The 21,402-nt window shown below is 40.2% G+C and overlaps 1 protein-coding gene across 2 annotated transcripts; it reads left to right on the forward strand.

Annotated features, from left to right (window-relative positions):
* The first annotated feature begins 3,458 nt into the window (after window positions 1-3,458).
* TTPA (alpha tocopherol transfer protein) lies at window positions 3,459-21,232 on the forward strand. 2 transcript variants are annotated; one of them, XM_042786323.1, is made up of 5 exons: window positions 3,459-3,724; window positions 11,878-12,031; window positions 13,294-13,487; window positions 16,137-16,247; window positions 18,241-21,232. In XM_042786323.1, exons 1-5 carry the CDS (start codon window positions 3,527-3,529, stop codon window positions 18,418-18,420), a joined length of 837 nt encoding a protein of 278 aa, XP_042642257.1. In that variant the 5' UTR covers window positions 3,459-3,526; the 3' UTR covers window positions 18,421-21,232. The 2 variants fall into 2 exon arrangements, with proteins under 2 accessions (XP_042642257.1, XP_042642258.1); XM_042786324.1 differs by lacking the exon at window positions 16,137-16,247.
* The last annotated feature ends 170 nt before the right edge of the window (window positions 21,233-21,402 follow it).

The raw sequence follows: 21,402 nt of genomic DNA on the forward strand, positions 1-21,402 counted from the left end.
ACCAGCCAGCCCTGCTAGACAGTACATTATAAGATTTTAGGTCTAATACAATAGGAAAAGGTTTGCCACAGTTTTGAGCAGTGCTATCAGCACCAGTGAGTAGACAGACAAGAAGATCATGGAGAAATTCAGACAAAAATCAGAAAGATTTTACTGCAACAACCTGCTACACCTTAGGGTTTCAGTTGCGTTGAAAGGCTGACATCCTCAGCACTGCTATGCTGAGGCATTCCTACCATACTGCTTCAGAGAAGGTTGACAACTATTATACGCATTATTTTTTTTTTTTGTACAAAACAGTCACCCTTTGGATACAGTAATGGGTTCTCAATTCAATTTTGCTTAGCTGGAAAGGTTTTTTTTTTTTGTTTCCACAGTAATATTCCAAAGTACTTTACATGAACCGACCCTCGTGACAAACAGAGGGTCCCACTGATTTGACTGTCTGCTCTGGATTTCACTGGAAGCTTGCATTTGTAAGAGTTTGCTTCTATGGGACTGGGGTTTTTACCTGCACATAATAAATACCAGAGTGATAATATTTTTTTTCCACATGACATGCAATTTCATGTCTCTCTAGTTAATAAATGGTAACATAATCCTTCTCAAATGCCTATCCACTCTTGAATATGTGATACGCTTGAAGACTAAACACTTGAATTTACATTTTTTTTGGTAGAGTAGGGTTATTTTGGTTTAGCTGGTGTATGCTTCTTTGAGGAGAAGGGCAAGAGGAAAGAGCAAGCCATCTGGCACCCCGTAAAACAACTCTCCCAATTATTGTCTTGATTTCCTAATTTACACTTCTGCATTTACACTTTTGAAATATGTGAATTCTTAGTAAAAAATCAAAGACCTGAAAATTAAACATTTCATAATGGCTTTTCTGCACAGGTTTAAACAAGCTAACTAGAACTTAGTTTTAAGAGATGCTGCCTTCCTGCTATCCTCAGTGACTGAAATTAAGCGTTCAGCATCTGTGGAAGTTAAACACTTAGTCTTGATCCTACTGAAATTTGTGTAGTAATGCTACCTTAAATGGATATGCATGAAAGACAAGGTCCTTCGATTTATCTGTATCATTCACAGAAAGAATGTACAACTACTACTGCAGGGATGAAACTCAAAAAAACCTTTTATGATTTTTATAGCGCCCTGTACAAGAAAGGAGCACAAGTACATGGGTATTTTACAGTCAATCTAAGCTCTTGAACGCATGCCACAGAAGACCTGTTAAAGTATGATGTGGGTTTTACACAGATGTAAAGCTTCTGCTGAAGGAGTATAAATTCCAGCTATCTGAGAAAAGTCTGTTTGTCACAGGAATACTCCAAACGGGAACATCTAAGAGATACTGACGCAATTTCAAGTCTTTGTTGTAGCAGTAATCACCACGGTCCAAGGACACAAACGAGGCAAACTTTACAGACGTATTTTATTTAGACAGAGCTTTCAGGCACTTGGGCTCATTTTCAAATGTAACTAAACAAAACAAAAACTCTACCAACAAGTCTAATCTTGCAACAGGTCCTAATTTCTCTAGTGAAGGGTCAAATATTCGGCATGTTGGCTCCTCTGTACAAAACCCTGATGATACCACATCTTCACTTAGAGACAGGAGCTCTCATTAGTGTTAAAAATAGTCTCACTCATGGAATTTTTAATAGAAATCTTAAATTTACATGTATTTTTGTAACTCAGCCTTGAGGGAAATCACTGGAACTGCTAGTAAAACTAACTTGGGTCAAATACGAATCACAATCTGAATTTTGTAGAAAAGCTAGTTAAAAACTATGAGTTGCTCAGCTGAGAGGTGTAATAAAAAGTATCTGTATTTTCTCACCCTTTTTGTTTTTACAGACAAAACCCTGAGTTGTAAGAATGCTGAGATGGCAAAACTAAGTGCTCAAAAATTAGGAAGTGTTGTTTAAAAGCACTCTGTGACCTTGCTGTGATATCCCTTTGTGTTTGTCCTGCCACCCATGGTTGGGTTACACGTTTTCATGCCATTTTTCCCATGGAGGCTCTGCCTAGTTCTGTACAGAAGCATGTCTAGCTGTTACTGCCCTCTCCACATTCTGTTCTCTTTGTTTCTTCTTATATTTCCAGCTTGCTTTTTCTTCTTGATCTAGGACAGCTCCATGCTTCCTCACACCTCCCTCCCATTCTCCATGTCCCCCTCTATATACTCTCGACCGCTACACTCACCTGTTTCCCAGCTATTATCTTTTGCCGAAACACTTTGCCCCCTCAATCTTATCTTTCCTGTTCAGACCCTTGAGTTCTTGCTTTCATCTTTTTTAGGCAAGATTATTCATACTCCTCCCACTCTTTACCTATCTAGTTAGGCAGATTTTTTTACATTCGTAAAACTGAGGGGGGTACCTGTAGACATTTCAGCAGTATGTAAGAGGCCAAGACATAGCTAGATATGACCAAAATGCAGATCAAAAAAAGTAAATATTGAGCGTACCTGCATAAAGCCAGAGAAGGGGGAGATAATCTGGAATAAAGTTTTGTAAACCTTTTAATAGGCCTAAATATGCGTTATAAATTGTATGTTAAATGAAGTAAGGCTTTTAGCCTAAGTAGTCCAGAGAGATCTCAACGGAAACCTAATCAAAGGAAATGGTTATAATAAAAATACTAATAGCAGCAGTGAACTCTTTACCTTTGCTAATTGAACTCACTGCTGGGCAGGGAAGTTGGACTCGAGTTGAATTTCACCCTCCTTTCTCCAGGCAGAGTGGATATATTTCTATGACTGCATATCCACGTCAATGATTAGGTGCTCCAAGGCAGTTTTCCACCAACACCGAGCTCTCCTCTGCACGGCAGTTCCCAGCCGCGAGGAGCTCGCTCCTTTTTGCCGTTTAATGCCTGAAGGGAGGCTATTTTCGCCTAAAAGGCAGGCGGCCGTCCTTAGGGGTGCGCGGGGCCCCGGGACGACCCGGCCGCGGCGGGCGGTGCGGGGCAGCCCCCGCCCGGGCACCGGGGCCGGGCCGAGGGGTCTCCCCGCCCCGGGGCCGCACCTCTCCCTCCGGGGAGGAGCGGGCGCAGCTCCTTAGTGGCGCTGCGGGCGAAAAACAAGGCGGTGGGCTTAAAGCCTAAAATTCTAAAAACCGGTAAAGTCCATAAAAGTGTTAAAAAAAACAACACCCCGAACGATTAATCGTCGCAGCCGGTCTGACTGGGGACGCGGCACACCTGCCGCCTCCTCGTCCTCCTCCCCTCTCCCGCTCCGGCTCGGGAGGGTGCTGAGGGGTTAAGCCCCGCCGGGGGTGGAGGCGGTCCCCGCAGCGTTCCGCCGCGGTTTGCTTTCCAATGGGGCCGGCGGGGCGGCGGGGCTGAGGGCGGCGGGGCCGGAGCCGGAGCCGGCCGGGCTGAGGGCGGCGGGGCTGAGGGCGGCGGGGCTGAGGGCGGCCGGGCTGAGGGCGGCGGGGCCGGAGCCGGCCGGGCTGAGGGCGGCGGGGCTGAGGGCGGCGGGGCTGAGGGCGGCCGGGCTGAGGGCGGCCGCGGGGCCGGGATGTCGCAGGCGCCGCCGCCGGGCGCGGGTCGCCTCAACGACCTGCCCGACCACTCGCCGCTGGTGCGCGGCGCCGTCGCCGAGCTGCGGCGGCGGGCGGAGGCAGAGCCCGGCCAGCGCTGGCCGCAGCCCCTCGCCGACTCCTTCCTGGTGAGGTTCCTGCGCGCCCGAGACTTCCACCTGGACCTGGCCTGGAGGGTAAGGAGGGCCGGGGGGAGCGGGCGCCGCCGGTGGGTTCCCCACCCGCGGGGCTGAGGAGGGTGAGGCGCGAGGGGCGGCCTCTCCCTTTGCGTGGGGAGCCCCCACCCCGGCTGTCAGCCAGCCGGCCCCGGCCCTCCCCGGCGGGGTCCCGGAGCCCCACCGAGCCTCGCACCCCGCCGCCCCCGGGGCGCCTCGCCTTGAGCCCGGGGACGGGGTGTGTGTGTGTGTGTGTGTGTGTGTGTGTGTGTGTTATCGCCGCGCGGGTGTGGGCCGAGGCCGAGCACGGAGCGAGTGGCGCTTGTCACGCGTGTCTCCAGCGTGGCGGCGTGTGGACGTGCGGCGTCGCGGCTGGCTTCGTGCAGCCTCGGTGAGGTAAGGTAAAGGTTTTGGTGAGCGTGGCGCAGTCACGGAGCGCGGAGGGTCAGTAAGTGTGGGGAGGTCACGGCCCGGGTCGGGAAGCAGTATCCTTCACGGGACATGGTGCTCATCGGGGTCAGGTTACTCATTACTAGTAATGATACTAGTTTCCGTACAGATTTATACATACTCTAACGAAAACGCTATGAGTAAAAATCGGAGTAAAAATCGGTGTTCAGTCATTTATAACACTCCTTTCAGGCTTTGGTAAGTTTTGGTACTTTTCTGCCTGTTTGTGGGCCCTTTGCCATACAGATAGCACGTACATATTTTTAATATCGACAGGTACAAATTATTACTGATTTTTTTTTTTTTTTTTTTTTAACAGAAGGACTGACAACCACTAGCCTTCTGAACAGAAAGTATTTCCAAATCTTCCCAGGGCAAAAGCATTTATTCACTTGTACCAACTGGAAACTCTGTTTTATTAGAATTAAGTGTTGATGACACAGCATTGCCCAACAGACCTCACCTTTTAGTTTCTGTCTTCTCTGCACGGTAGATTTTCCAAGTTTAATTACCATAACAGAAGTTTGTATGCATATGGATATATTGCAGGATCAGGGTAGCTAAACAAGAATATGAGAAATTAAATTAAGCCCTTAATCACAAAGAGCTTTAAAAATTATATTTTGTTTTCTTCTCATTTGGCTCATAAGACTTGCATCATAACTTTAAACCGTTCTTCCTCAGCAGAAGCACTAGCAAGTCAAGTCAGATTCCACTGGATATTTATGGATCTTACTTTTGCTTGAAGTTTGAGAGATTGTTTATATCAGATGTGCAATAACAATTGTAGGGCCGTGCCTTTTTCTTCTCCAACAACAGCCATTTTGTTTTCCTATATTCCTTGGTTCCAAAAAGTAGGCCTTGGTAAGACAATGTGCACTCCTAATTGCGTTGCAGTTGGTGGTTGTTGATAATCCTGTAGACAGGACAGTGACACTTCAGAATTTGGCCCATATGTATCTGCACTTTCTAGTCATTAATTGTGAGATGGATGCCTTGTAGGCAGGACTGATCTTTAAGAGTGTGGAATCTAAGCTGGGTTTAGAGATGGAGTCTACAAAGTAGCAAATTTCCTGTATTTTTCTTAAGAATCCCCTCTAGGGCTGGGAACCTGTTTTGGAAAGATTAAGTCTTTTCAGAATCTTTTCAGAATTTCTGAGTCTCCACAGGCCGATAAGTTTCTAAATTTGTTGTTTGGACCCTTCTTTGAACTAAGAGATTCTGATGTTCAAAACCCACCTGTGTTTAATCTTTCATTCTAGAATTTCAGGTCTCCAAATGCTGTAGTGACTCGTACTTAATTTTCCACATACCAGCTGACACTGATATCTAGGTTACTCCTTTAACAGCATGGGAAGAAGAAAAGCAGCACTTTTTTTTTTTTTTTTTTTTTTTTTTTGACAAAGAATGTGTTTATCTGCAATTGGTATATTAAAGCCCAAGAGATTATTGTGCAAAAATCAGTGGTGGTCATGAGAAGTATATTCATTTAAACCAAGTCTCTGACCTCATGCAGCGGTTATGTTAATACTTCATCCTAGACAGAGCTCTCCTGCCATCAGTCCAGACAGTGGCTGCTCCCTCCCGTCTTTGTTTGATGTTGCCTCTCAGTTTGGAGTTCAGGCTGGTACAGTCCCTTTTTGCCCACTGGGCTCCTGTGTACTTGTAGCGTACTTGTAGAGCAGCTAAAGGGATAATCGAAGTTTCTGGCTCTGTCAGTGCTTGCAACCAAAGGTTTTCAAGACCTTGTCAAGCATCTGTCTTAGTATGGTCTTATACTTGGCCTTAAATATGGATCAAGAGTCTGGCAACTGACCAGACTGTTTATTGATGCATCCCTGGTTAATATTTGACACAGATTTATCTGATTTCAGTTTATCAACATTTGGAAATGGTTCAAAAAAGAATAATCAGGTAGATTGTGGCAAGACACTCCATTTCAGAATCTTTTATGATGACTCATTCCAACAGCAATCTTTACATTTTTCCAATGGCAATTCCAGGCTTGCTTTCAAGTATTGATGTATTGATACATGTCATACTAGAAGAAAATCCACCACTGAAGCAGGTAGCTGGAATCTGTGATCTTGAAGAAGAGCTAGAACTGTCTGTATTTTTTAAAGCAAATGATTATTCAGTTAAGCTTGGTAACGGACTATTCTCAGGTTAGAAGAGAATTCTTTTTCTGCGTTTTGAATCACAGGAAGGATTAAACTTGGCCCAGTGCCTTATCTGAGAAAGTGGCTGGGGGTATATGCATGAACCCGAACTGCTTAAGTACAGGCTCCAGAAGAAGAGCTGAAGTTTAGAGCAGATAGCTTCCACAAGAGGATTTCAAATGCATAAATGTTATTGGTAAGAAAGTGTTAAGTCAGTCTGTGTGAAATACTGGCAGAGATTTGTCTCTAGGAATGAACAGAAAGTCCTTTGGTGTAAGACTAACAGTAACTGTCAAAAAACACAGCAAACCTTCAATAGCTAAATAAGAAATTTTCTTGTCCTGTGAGACTTCTAGGCAATACTTAACCTACCTACCAAAAAGTAACACTCAGAAGGAGCAGTGTTGTGTCGTTACAACATTTTCCAGGCCTTTGTAATTCCAGTTAGAGATACAGGTGTGGATGAGGTGCTAATGGTGCAGAAGGTTTCAGTCTGGATATAAATTTGTACCCGAGCTGAGCATGTTGTTTGCTCATTAATTTGTGCAAATGCACCTACATATATGCTGTAAACGGAGAAGCAGGGCCACAGGTCTCCATTAGCTGTGCTAAAGCAATGGGTTTATACATCCTTTTTTCAGGTCCCAGCTATGTGCGTATGTTTGACTTCATTGTTAAGGAAAACACCGTCACTCAGATTCAGTAGTGATATGTGAAATCTGGAGAACTAGCATCTCCTTTCCTCCATAAATCTTTTTGCCTAGTGCATTTTATTATGTCCTTGTATTACATCCCACAACTCTTGTGTAAGACTAACTGTCAGTGACTTGGGGATACTGTCTTTTTGTACTTGAAACAGGTTATACCGTGAGGAGGAGAATAGAAATCTTTAAGTTCAGTAAAAATGCAACATTGAAACTGTATGCCAAGAGATGGTTTCATAACACAACTTAAGATCTTTGTAAACAATGTGTTGATGGCATTCAACACTGGCTAAATATCTAGGATCTTTTCAGGAGTTCTGTTTCATACAAAGGTATATAGCCAGACTTTGTTTTTGCTCTCTGCATTTGATGTATGGAGAAATCAAGACTTCCTAGTGTGTTGTACTGCAAATAAGTTGCTTAGAATAACTATGATATACAAGAAGGATTGTTTCCCATAGTGTCAAACACGCTGCTAGTCTCAGGCATTACCTCTGAGGATCTTCACGTCGTTCAAATATAAATACCAAGTTGAAATGTTACTTGGCTGCTTTTCTTCCATGAATACGGAGGGATTCCTCAAAAAGGATGGAATTGCTCCTATTAGGGCTCTCTGGGCTGACTGTTGAAGAAACACAAATCAGTCAGACAGTCTTCCCTCTGTGCTAAGCCAAGTGTCTCAACTTAAGCATGTGCCAGTCTCGTCTCAACTTAAGCACGTGCCAGTCTTTTCCCAACTGGCAAAGAGGAAATGCATGTGGAGTTGGGAAAGTTCTGTGCCTCTGTGAAAATATTTTAAACTCTTTGTCTGTGTAATCCATATGTTTATATTCTGTGTGTAGACATACACGCATACATAGAAAAGAAAGAATATATGTATGCACAAAGGTATTGTGTTTATGTGTGTGTATACGTATGTTTATATTCTAAAGTTTGAGCTGTTGGTTTCTCCTCCGAAGATTATCAGTAGAAAACATGTTTTTCCTAAACATCGTGTACGTTGGTACAACTGCTGACACAGTAGAGGCCTAATTCTGTCTAGCATCCTTGTCAATATGAATAGTTATTAATCAAGAAAAAAATACTAATTTACGTATACAAATTCATTGATTGGTTTATGTAACAAGCACGTTCTTTTCTAGTTCTTTTAATTCTAAGTAAAGTGCTAAGTTCACTTTTCTTTATTTTGTAGTACATGAATCTTGGATTAATTAGTAACTTCATCACCTTTGCTGTTCAGAAATCAGGAATTATCCCAAACAGAGCTCAGGAAAAAAACTCTTAATTAATGCTTAATTCCAGACACTGGACTTTTTCATCCAGCTTTCCCCATTTATCAAGTTACCTTGCACCTATTTTCAGATGCTGAGCAGATGCTAAGTGGGTTATTCAGTTTGTAACTGATAATTACACATTGAGATGTTTTCCTTGTGTTCTAAGTACATGAGCCATGTGTCACAGGTAGTGAACGCTCCTGTTTTTCCTGATATTAGGTTGCTTCACCTTTAATATCCAGACTGTTATATATAATATTTATGTTTTTCTTTGCTGTCTTTACTTAATATTTTTTTTAATATATTTTTAAAATATTTCACGTGAATTTCTGTGTTTAAATGATGTCAAACTAGAAATTTAAAAAATAAAGTAAAACTGTAAGTACCCACTGCTAGTTTTTTAATTCCATTATATATTTAAGGATTACTCATGTAAGTAGCTGTGTGTGACTTGAGTATGTCCAGCTGCTAAGAAAGGGATTGTTTACCTAAGTGCAAATTTACAGGATATGTCCCAAAACTACCCGTAGATGGTGTGGAAGATTCTCTAATGCTAACCTTTACTTCAGCTCTGAATCATTTCAGGTTATTAGATTAGGTTTTCAAAATCCGAGGACTCTTGAGCACTTTGTGCCTTTCTGGGCAAGGGAAGTATGTTTGGAGTTTAGCCATATTATGTATCCAAAAGATGTAACAGTTTCCCACGCCGTGGAAGGCGTTCAGAAGTATTCCAACCATATATTTACTGCTTAATGGACTTGCCAGTAGGTAAATTATGTCTTCTGTAAGAATCTTGAATGTGTCACAAGTTGCAAACACCATTCCTTTTCTCCCAACGTCCAGAACTTAAATCCTTGCCATTTCCAACTTGGAAAATGTAAATATTAATGAAAATGAGAACCTAACTGTACTGACAAGATAGGAGTATTTAGAGTATTGAATTAATGTATCATTTTTATTCTCATCTGGGTTTTGGCAGGCAGCGCTTCAAAGAGATGTTTAAAATATTTATGTAATTGTTAATCGGTTTAATTAAGTTGTGGTACAACAGATTTTAGAAGAAAAGGGAGGAATGATGATGCTACAGGTGTTTGCACGGTTGTTTTGAGGGTGTTTTTGCATTTTGCTGCTGTTTAAGTGTCTGTATTGCAGGGACCAAGGAAAAGGACACAGTATGCTGACAGTGCTGTCTGCCTGGCACAGAGCGGCTGGGATTGCTCAAGCAGTGCCCTTTGTAAAGAGTCAGGCACGAACAGAGTGCAATTATCAGAGTACCTCATCAGGCAATAATAGTGCATTTCTATTCCACAAATTAACTTACTTTCCCTACTCCCTTCCACCCCCCTCCCACCCCCACACCTTGTTTGTTGTTTTTTTTTTACCTAGGCTTGAACTGATTCAATGCAGTGAAAAGGCTTGTAGTAAAATTCTCCTAACGGTTAACTGTTTCTTTCTACGGGGCATGGCTTAGGATGAGGCTCTTACCAACTTTCTCATTGCCAAATCAAATGGCATTCTAGTGCGTCAGATGAACTTTTTCATTTTTGTACCTAAATACGTATTTATAGGTACTATTTCCATGAAGGATGTAGATGGTTTCTGATGAGTATATCATCTCTTTGTAAGTGAATTCTGCTGACAAACAATAATGCCTTGTAAATAGTTTCTTCCCGATACTTTGTTTGAGAGACCTTCAAAATAATTCAAGATCTTCATCTGAGCAGAAGAGCATTAAGTTGAGGAAAAAGTATATGTTTTGTGTAAAATGATACAAGAAATCTGAATGTAGAGGGAAGCGTAAGAAATAAGACTGATGATCTAATATAAGCATGCTTTGAGGTACAGGGTGGTGAGTCTCAGGTCTTCCTCTTAAGAGTCTGTAGATAAGCATCAGCATAGCTGATGCTGTGATGGTCCAAGGGATGAATTCAGTATCCACTGAGGTTCCTTCTGACCATTCTTCCTATGAAAGTGGAGAAGAAAATGAGACACGCATACATACAAGAAATTTGTAATTTATTTAAGGTTATGTTTTATTAGTTGGAGCTGACAGTTCTTTTAACCTGAATGTTTCTGTTGTGAAATAGGGAGTAATTGAGAAATGGAAAAAAAATTAATTTCTGTTAATACAAATTAACAGAAATAAAAGACCGTCGGTCGATGCTTTCATTGTGGGGAGCACATTTAATCTGAGAAACTGTGCTGAGAATCAGATTGGATTTTGCTGTTTGATGAAATCTAGTAATGATTTGAAAGGCTAGCCTGTGCATGCTACTTTCAAGACTGAATCTTACATTTCAGTTTTGTTCTGAAATGAGGTACCAAATAATTCTGATTCTCTTAGCTCCTTTGAAGGTCTCGGGTTAGAAGTCTGAACTGTAGCTATTTAGGAAACTTTAATACAAAATATAAATTACTTGTTATAGTTATTCCTCTACCGTCCAAACTCAGTGCTAAAGAATTTAGCATGGGTGATACAGAAGAAGCAGAATTTAGTTGATGAATTGAGAGGAAGCTTTTTAGAAGATAGTCTTGCATAGCTTCCCACTTAGGTATGCAAAATGTGTTAAATAAATTTTAGTTGCAGGGCATAGCAGTTAATTTTCTCCACTATCACTTAATTAATATTAAAGGAGAAACAGTAGTTAGACTTGGAAATTAGAACTACTGCATCACCAACTCAATTTTTCACGATCCATCTCTAAGATGACCTTTCACAGCACCACCTGCAATTCCTTAACATAGATGTTACCTCAGAAACGAACGCCTTTCATTGACTCTGCCTTCAAGTTAGGCCACCGCCTTTCAACACACAGCACCTCCTGTGCCTTTGACCTACCAGTTTATCATGCTGCCTCCCAGCCTTAGGAGCCAGGGTGATTGCAGCCCTGATAATGGACAGGATCTCTGTTTTGGCAAAACAGGTTCTCTTTATTTCCACTCTGGGGGAGGGAGATTGTCTAACGGGTAAGGAACCCACTATATTGTTAAATACTGCTATTTCAAAGGGGTATGAGGGACTTGAAAAGTATTTTTTTTTTTGGTATGCTGATGATCATACCTGTTTCAAATAGTAAACTAGAATTATTAATGACTGTGTGCACAAAAGGGGCTTATACTTTGGTGGGGGAGCAGTAGGAGGGAAGGGGTAGGTGGGTGAAGGAGAATGTTCCTCTGTAAAATTTTGCATGTCTCAATTCAGAAAATCCTGAAGCAATCTGATGCAGTATCAAACTGAATAACTGCAAAGGCAACCTGTGTAAGAAAACTGGGGCTTAGATGTATTTTACAGAAAAACTGCAGGCTTTTTCTACATATTCCAGTTTTCTTTTCTGACTGAAAACGACAACTGCAGTCCATTAACAGTTTGGCAGGGTTCTAATTTCATGATAACAACTCACTTGCTTATTTGATCCGGTATAACAACCTTCTGCTTCCAGGAGCGATTTGCTTAAAATACACAATGAAATTATAGCTAATTTAATGAATTAAATCTGACTATGACCACATGTTGAAAACATAGGTTTAATCATGCTCTTCATACAATACCTGTTGCATACCTGACATCCACATTTACTTTTTTCCAGTTATTGAAGAATTACCAGAAGTGGAGAATTGAATGCCCAGAAATAAGTGCAGATCTACAACCTTCTTCTGTTCTTGGTCTTTTGCATGCTGGCTATCATGGAATCCTGAGATCAAGAGACCCACATGGAAGCAAAGTTCTAATATACAGAATTGGTGAGTGACAAAATTGCTTGGACCTGTTTCACACCTGGCTCTGGCACCTATGTTTTTGTTTTGTTTTGTGGCTTGTTTGGGGATTTGTTGTTTGCTTAGTTTTGTTTTGTGTTTTTTTTTTTTTTTTTTTTTTTAAATTAGCACAGTTTCAGCAGCAAACCAGAAGTATTTTATGGGTACACCACTAGGGGTTGATAAAATTAGATAATATCAGAGTGTCTGAACTAGAAAGGTAACATATTTATGTTCACTGTTAAAGATACCTTTACATTAATATCAAGGTGAATTTATTGAGCTGTAACATCATTTGACTTATATACTGGAACGACTAAAGCTGTTCAATCCTTTACGAAGAACTTTTCTTTTTAGGGGAATTTTTGTCTGCATCAAGAGAAGTCTTAAATTTAAAAGCCTAAAACTTTTAAGAATATATGGCTATTTGGGTCTGAGTGTCCCAACAATTACTTGTTTCCATGCAGATTTTCAAAGCCCTGGGCTAAGACTGTGATACTGGTGCAAGGCCCAGCACAGAGCCGGGGAGAACAGAAGAGAAGGTGTACACTTAGTACCAGCGTTCAGTTTAGAAGTGGGTGAGAAGTTCACTGGGTTCCACTGTTTACACGTAGCCAAAGAGCCCTATCTGTCAACACCATTAAGGTCCTTGGTTTTGTCTGATGCACTCCCAAAAGTCTCTGAAAAAATGATGTAGTTAAATGATCTTGTGTTATTATATTTATTTTTGCTTGTTTTGAACAGAGACGTTATTTTTACCAACTTTCAAAGAACTGTTTTATTATCAGCTGGTCCAGTAGAAAGTTTTGCTCTGAAGCTCTCGTCTAGGGTTGAGGCTCATCCCATGCAATTCTTTGCTCAGGCCTCAGAAGAACACTGAATGTTGGCAGAATTACTGTGCTGAAGAAAAATTAAATTAATCAATGGGATTGATGATCTGTAGTTTCTGCTAGCATGACTGTTGCTGAATTAAGCTGTTTCTGTCAAAACCTTGAAGTGAAGGCTATGGCCATAGGTGGAACATACTACATTAGGTGGCATCTAATACCACGTACAAAAAGAGTTTAAAGGATGAATGACAGAGCAGGCACACGAAGTACCTTTTGTACTGGCAAATCTGTTTATTTCAGGACCTCTGATGTTGCTGGTTACTTGGTGTTGCTGAGAAGCACATTAGAAACAGTAGCGAGCAAAACCACAGGTGTATGAGGTATCCCCCCGTAATGCAGTGCAATCTATTTACTCTTCAGGACAATGGGATCCCAAGTTATTTACAGCATATGATGTGTTTCGTGTAAGTCTCATCACATCTGAACTCATTGTAAAGGAGATTGAGACTCAGCGGAATGGAGTCAAGGCTATCTTTGATCTTCAAGGGTGGCGATTTGCTCATGCATTTCAAATCAGTCCGGCAGTGGCCAAGAAAATTGCTGCTGTGCTCACAGTACGTATGACATTCTGCCTTATGCTTCTTCATTGCTGTATCTCCCAATTTTTCATCTCTTGGTAAATTTTTCAGCTAGGGTAAATTTTACTTTCTTAGGCCTTCTTAGAGTCTGTGCAGCTCGAAGGAACAAAATTTTAAATCCATTAAGTGTCAGATAGCTCAGGCATAGGCTGTGCTTAATTTGACTTCAAGCATGTTCTTGTACAGCAGTGAATGCCCTTTACCCGCTGATGTTTTATAAGAACTCCACTGACCTGTTACGACAGAAGAATTTCATGAGTGTAAAAGCAGATGAAACTCAGTTTTGTAAGGATCTGTGTTCATTATCCCATTTCATCTTCTCTCTTCCATTCTTTTGTGTATTAATTCAACATTTAAATCGTTTCTTCCCCGAGACTCAGAGCAGATGAGAAATAGCATGCACTAAGAGTTAAGAGCCAGTCAGTACTAACTTGTTGCCAGTATGGGTGATGCTACGTGACCATCTGTCTGCTACCAACAGAATGTATAATGTTTATGTTCTGCTTGCTTTTTGCCTCCCAATGAGTGTTATTTTGTGCAACTCACTACTATCACCTCCTATTTTTCACAGAACTTGTAGGGACTTTACTGTCTTTGAGACTTGTTCCTTTCTGTCAAATTTGGTTGGAATTTGCCAATGGATGTAAGAGGGAAAAAAAAAAAAAGGAGGAACAAAAGGAAAAAAGAAGGGGACAGAGAATTGACAGGCAACCTACAGTGTAGTCCTATAATCTGATTTCCCTTCAGAAGTTAGGTTGAAAATCAGTAATAGTAGAACTGTTAGCCAGTGATGTGGAAATGATCCAGGGAGATAATCTCTTGCTGTTATGTGGTAAGGTTCATATCTGAGATTCAATCAGAGCTTAGTCATTGAACTAATACCATCAGAACCTCAGCTGTTCTTCCTTTTTTTTCTATCTGCTGTAACACTTCAGTGAAATCAGCAGGTATTTCCAACTCTTCACATCTAGAATAAGCACTCTTGATGTTCATATGATCATGGACCAGATCTCATGGGAAAAGGATGTGTGAGAGTGTTTCAGTTGATTTCTGGGGTAGTAAACAAGTTGCTAGTAATTTTTAGCCTTGAAATAGAGCAGAAAGGACGTAGAATAGGATTTGCAATTACATCTGAAGGTTTCAATCCATTATCTTGAACCAGGAATTCTCTGAATGTGATGTTTCCATCTTGACCTATTTCAGATTTGTTGCATGGTTTTCAAGCTTCTAAATGTTTATGATAGCTATTGAAAAAAAAAAAGACAGGAAAAAACCCGTGTGTTTCCAGTGTTATTTTCTAAGAAGAGAAATAAGTTTAACTGGTTTTGTTCAGGTTCCTTTCATCACTTTAACTGGGTTCATATATTTCACCCAGTCTCAGTGTTGTTCAGTATGCTTATAAGTAAAAATCAAGGAACCTTCATTTCAATCCTGTTTTCCTTAAGAAATATGTCTTGCAAATTACTATCCTGTATTAAGAAGCAGAAATTAATAGAAAAAGAAAAAATGTACAAAGGAATGGAAAGCATAGTAAGATGCTTAGCAAGTGACATCATCTTGAAAAATCTGTTATCCCAGGCAAAACCAAATTGTTCTGTGGAAAACATGATAGTAGACTATAAGTCTATGATAACACATAGTAACATGCAGTAAACCTCTAATCTGATAGTTTTAATGTCTTCATCATACATTAGAATATAAAAGGAGTTGCACCTAAGAAATGTGTGGGTTTTGGGTTTTGTTTTTTTTTTTTTATCCATAGAAGAGTGAATGAAATAATGTGAGAAGAGCTATTGTACTATTGGGGAGAAATATTTGTGAGAAGTACCGTATTTATAAGCAGAAAACCTCTCGCTGCAGAGGTAGTATGAGGTGGGATACAAATGGAAGCTGTGCTTTCCCCATTGTATAATGCTGTCTTTGAGCACTGCCATCTTTTAACTTTCAAGGTCTGGGACTTCGAAATGAACCTTGAATGCAAGTGGAAGTATTTCATATTATAGAGGCTGTATAGCAGATACCATTTTTATTTTCATTATGACAGTAATCTGGTTGTAAAGCTGAACTTCGGGCTTGGGCAAATTTCCAGTAATTTCAAGGCTTGTCTCTAAATTATAATTTATTTAGCTTAAATTTAGTAGCTTCAGTGGTTTATATTTATATATATATTTACATATTATCCTTCAGGCTGTGAATTGCCACTGAAAGCACGTGGCTAGATAGCTTTTTGGTAAAGTATCAGCAGGATCCCTGTTGTGAAGAATTGTACCTCTGAGGGGAGACTGAGCACAAGCTTTGTGTACATTACTTATGTGCAATTTGGTGAGGGTTTTCTTGTTCATTTGTTTATTTGACTGAGTTTTTTTAGTAGTAAGCCTCTCGTCACACTGATTTTTATTTGATTCTCCCCCCCCTCGCCTTCTAATGGGAGGAACAAGATGTGATTTTTTTTTTTCTAAGTGATGTGGCAGGGTAAATTAGGAACACTCTAAAGTGCAGGAATTGGCAAGGTCAGGAGGAATACTCTAACACACAGGCTTGATAGTTTTCACAGATTTGTACTTAACAATAGAACCTTTTCAATAATATTTTTTTTCTTATGCTGTTTTTCATATATGTTGACAGGATTCCTTTCCACTAAAAGTTCGAGGTATCCACTTGATTAATGAGCCTTTATTCTTCCACCCAGTCTTCACTCTAATTAAGCCTTTTCTCACTGAAAAAATAAAGGAACGGGTGAGTGCACACAAATATTTCTTTCTGCCACAAAACCCTTACATGAGAGTCTTAGGAAACTTTTCCCTTAGGATCTGGCACTCCTGGGCACTGAAGAACATAAATCATTTTTGTGTGTTAGTGCCATACAGGCCTCCAGAACCTGTTTGTAAAGCATTTGCAGTTATCAATAATGTGAGTTGCAAGTAGTTTCCGTTATCACCACTCTAAAGATAAAAACCACTGTGACACAGAGAGGTTAAATAATTTGCTTGAGGTCACACAGCAGTTATTCTGCAGAACTAGGAAGAAATAGGTCCTGGATCTCCCAGTACTCTGCCTATAAATGACAGTGAGAAATTGTCACTGAACATTTATGCTCCCAGTTGCACAGAATTAGTAGAAGACAACTTTTTAGTTCTGAAAGACCTGCAGAGGCATTTATGCGTCAAAAATAGGTCAGGCTTAAGTTCAAAGGTTTTTTTTTCCAAATAGCCTTACAGATGTTTTAAATTGTCTTGCAGTTTTAAATCTGAAAACCCTGTTTGTATTTGGATGCAAAAGAATGCCAAGAGTTCTGGTTTATTGTAGGATAGGAAGAATATTGGAGGTTTCAGCTGGCTCAAAAGGAAGTACTGTGAAGTATTAGCAGCAGGACTAAGGTACAAAATAAGCAGCCCTGCCTATTGTTATTCCCACTCTGAAGCCGTCTTGTCTCAGCACATGCACCTTGTGCATTTGCAGCAGTCCCTGCACTCCAGGCCAGTACATTCAGAATTCTCTGGTCACTGATTTCTGTTATTTGCCAGTCCCCTTTTCCTAGCATGTGTGTTTTGTTATGGGAGAGAGGCAAGATTGTTTCTGCTAGCCTTGTACGGTCCCTCGCTCTCAAAAGATGATTACAAAAAGGAGTATGTACCAGCAGCATGATGCTGTGGCCCTTCTCTCACATTAATACCTGTGAAAAGAGTCCCTGTCACCTGATCCAGCTCAGAATATCTCAGGCTGGAACTCAAAAACAGAAAAGAGGGCAGATGGACAGTAAAGGCATAAGAGAAAACAAACCAGATATCCCAGTTCATGGAACGGAGCAGAAGCAGATTGGCTTGCCTCCTGGCTTCGAGTTACAAGTATGATCTGAAGAAAAACCTCTAAGGGCCAGTCCCCCATACCTTCGTAGAAATAATTACTATTTACTTTCTGATGAGGAAGTGTTAGATAAAAGCATCTAACTACCTTTGAGTGCATATTCATGTCGATTTTGTGTAATAATAATTGCAGAAAATACTTGTCAGGTGTTAAGCGGCCTATAAAAGCGTCTGACTGGAAGTAATAAACAAGGCTTCAGAACAACTACAAGAAAGCAAGAAGAGAAGAGCCAAAACTACAGTATTAAAAGGGTTAAACCAGAGGAGTAGTTCAAGTTCTAATTTCAGTTGGAACTGAAATGTAAGGACTGAGACACAGATTCTTTTGAATATCCTCCTTGGCACTTGTCTGAACCTACATACATACTACATAATGCTGTTTTTAAATACACGTGGCAGGACCAGATAGTAACTGCCAGGAGTCAAATGCTGTTCTTTTTGTGGAAATGACTGAAAAGCAAGGACACGATACCTATCATGACAAGACCAAGCCCCAGACTTCCCATGAATGATCTCACTTTAGCTGTTCATATGTAGTGTGTACCCTCATCAGTGTCACTAAACCAGTCTGGAAAAAGTGTGTAATTAGTTTTGGCTCGTGTGCTCGCAGCTGCATAAAATGCAGTTCTCAGGTTGTGGTCCATGCTTCATCAAGCTGTAGATACTGAGCAGGACAGCTTGAGCACCTGTCGGAAGCTCATGTGGTACTTTCTTCTTCATTTAAGGAGCTCATTATGAGTGAGTGCACTTGTTCAGGCAAACCAACCTGGTGGCTTCAGCTCGTGCACTGAGTTTCTTCGCTGCCTATTTTTGCTCACTAGTCTAACGTTCATACTCGAGTAAATGCTTTTCATGTTTTGTTTTAGGTGTATATGCATGGAAATAACTATATGCAGAGTCTGACCGAACACTTCCCTGTCAGCATTCTCCCACAGGAATACGGCGGGGAGGAAGTCTCCATTGAAGAGCTGGCCAAGGAATGGACTGACTTTATAATGGCATCTGCAGATTATCTTCAGAGCATTTCTCTGGTTTCCCAGGAATAACCTTATTACAGTATTATATCGGTTCTTGAAAACTGGAAGTGGAAATAAGTTTAATATGAAATCTTTCATGTAAACTTGAAATTATTGTAAATGAAACCAGTATGTCTTTGCAGGGCACTGAGTATTATATTGACTGCACTTTTATAGCAACTGGAGTCTATCAACGTGTACATCTAAGGAGATTAATGAATTCTACGTATTTGCAATACAGTTTGCAATTGATTAACCTGTATGCCAGAAAGCTGAATAGTACATTGGATATCAAAGACTGATACTGTTGGAGACGGTAATAATGCAGTCCAGAACGTTATGCTTAGCTCTTGTATCTTCAAGGCCAGGCTGGACGGGGCTTGGAGCAACCTGGCCTAGTGGAAGGTGTCCCTGCCCACGGCAGGGCGGTTGAAACTGGATGGTCTTTAAGGTCCCTTCCAACCCAAACCATTCTGTGATCTTAGCTTATCAAGATAATAGGATACAAAAAAGAACAGAAGGTGAATGGGGTAGACTAGTTCGTTGTGAAGCATGGCTGCAGGGCTAATTTACGAAGAGTGGAGAGAGGCTGCTTTTTTGATTGATTCTCAGGGAAAAAGGGCTGTTTTTTTAGTTTGTGTCAAAGTGAAAATTAGGTAACCATAGTGAGACATTTGTATTAATCTTTGTGCTGCTTGTGCAGCTTCCATTTTTGTGGTCTTTAACACAATAATCTCTCAGTTTTATAGAGGAAGATGGGAAAATACCATGTAACTGTTCTTCAAAGCTATGAATCAGGAGGAGGAACTGGTAAAGAGACAAAACAACCTTGAAAATTCTAATTTTCTTTTTTCAAAGAGATACTGTCCATGGGCAAGCTATAAGCAACTCAGATTATGATCACCTTTAATTCCTACTGTAGAGAACTACAGAGGTCAAGAGCTCTTGGATGCTTGCAGTATCTGTTTGTTTTGGAGGGTGAAGTAATTTATCCTTTGTGGATCTGAACTTTAGAAATATCTGTTGTGTGGTTTAAGGGTGCTTATGGGTCACTTTGGACCTCTGTGTAGGAGATGCTGGATATTTTAATTTTATTTTCAGAAAAGTAATTGTAGTTCACCATTCTATGTCTTCTGTTGGGCACAGGAAGAAATTATTTTTAATTTCCGTTGAACTCTCTTCTTTATTTCTGTAGGGGTAATGAAAAAAAAAAATCTGTCAATACATATTGAAAATGGATTTTTTTTTTTTTAAGGGACATGATTCAGATGTGAATACTGCGTGTAAAAGCTATCGCTCCTATTACATAGCAATATCAACCTGCAATCTCCAGTATTTAATAATCTAAAATGCTATTTTACTTTTCACTTATATTTTTTTCTGTTATTACACCAACTACTAGTGTTCATTTACCCAGGTTTTAACTCTGTTTTGTAATAAACCAGGGGGTCTTTGCATAAGCACTATATGTTTAAGCATTCCATATGGATCTTTGTATAAATGAATCTATAACAAATGCTTTGTTTCTCAGGTAGCTAGAAATGCTAACTTCAGTTATTTTGGAATATTTAGGACATTGGGGTGTTATATTAATATATGTTAGCGAGAGAAATGAGACTATCCTATTAAATCAGAAATGTCTTATTTTAGATTATTACTGCATTATTGCAAAAGCCATTGGAAGCTATTTGTTATTTGCGAGAGGGCCATCTATGAAAGGCCCATAGAGTACTTGGTTGTCATTTCTTCTGCTGTGGTAAGGTCAATGCCAGATACAAAATTCTTTCAAAACTGGCAAGGATTTTTAATTTTTTTTTTTTTCCTTCCAATTCCCTAGTTTCCTCAAGTGCATTTTTCATTCTTCTCTTTCAAGATATTTTTGATATGGAGCCTACATTTAAATAAACACTTTTCAGATACATTTTCATATATTCATATATGAATATATCTTTCTAAGATTGAACTACTGTGTGATATAAAAGCTCCTTAAAAAGAGGAGTTCAGTGAAGTACTAATTCTTCTTTATAAGAAAATAAACTAAGTAGTCAGGCATCTGGCAGTTCTTCAAGTGTTTAACTCAAGTTCCAAATCATTTATGAACTGGAGAACTGAAGCTATTGTCTTAATTTTATGTTCCTTCAATTTTAGTCCTTGAATTTAAACCATGTAAAGGAATAAACTGTGTTTCAGTGAACTGGAAAATTGAAACTTTCTCTATGAAACCCATCTCTAATTGTTGCTGTTTTACGTAGCAGAGACTTCAGTTGGTTGTAGTTGGTTGGTTGTGTATGTATATGCACGTGGACAAAATGTAGCTGGCTTTTAAAAATCTTGATTTGGACCACATCAGCTCTGTAAGTAAGCCCTAGATGTCTTAAAAAATATCCTGAATCTGTTATTAAATGGTAACGTGTATGCGTAACAACAGTTAGAGCACTTAGTGCAGTTATTTTTTCACAAACTGTTAATTATTTTTTAATGTTTATGTGTTATATAGAAGGTGGGAATGCTAGGTAAGGGACAACTGCAGTTGCTGCTAATAAGAAGCACACAAGGTAATTTGAAGATTTGCGTAATGAATAGAAGAGGGATTGGTATGATTGGTGGTGGTATGGCAGCTTTTTGCTCCAGGGTCAACAAAACAAAACAGTAAACATCTCTAAGTGCATTATTCTTTAAGAGTATCAGGAGTGCCTCTCAAAAAAAAAAAACCTCTGCTGTTCAATGATGCTGCAAATACAACTTACTACTGACTATAAGCACAATGTAATGCACAATTTTTAAATTTTTTACGTGTCGGCATCATCATCATCATATTAATAAACCTTTTCTAGTTGCACCAGCATCGTCTGTCACTTTTTAGCGCTCGGAGCGTTGTTTTTGTCGTGGAGCACCGAAGCGGGCCCTCAGCCGGGCCGCGGCCATCTCCTCCCGCAGGCCTCAGGCGGGGGTGGGGGGCTGCCCGCCGAACTACATTTCCCGGCGTGCCCCGCGGCGGCGGGAGCTGCGCGG

This window comes from Tyto alba, unplaced genomic scaffold, assembly GCF_018691265.1.
Source record: "Tyto alba isolate M040663 unplaced genomic scaffold, T.alba_DEE_v4.0 Super-Scaffold_9, whole genome shotgun sequence".
Classification (NCBI taxonomy): domain Eukaryota; kingdom Metazoa; phylum Chordata; class Aves; order Strigiformes; family Tytonidae; genus Tyto; species Tyto alba.

What these genes read in the sequence shown, in the direction of transcription:
- TTPA (XM_042786323.1), top strand. Translation starts at nt 3,527, where the DNA reads ATGTCGCAGGCGCCGCCGCCGGGCGCGGGTCGCCTCAACGACCTGCCC. An exon ending in AGTTCTAATATACAGAATTG is followed by an intron (nt 12,032 to 13,293) that starts GTGAGTGACAAA and finishes TTTACTCTTCAG; the next exon opens with GACAATGGGATCCCAAGTTA. An exon ending in CTGAAAAAATAAAGGAACGG is followed by an intron (nt 16,248 to 18,240) that starts GTGAGTGCACAC and finishes GTTTTGTTTTAG; the next exon opens with GTGTATATGCATGGAAATAA.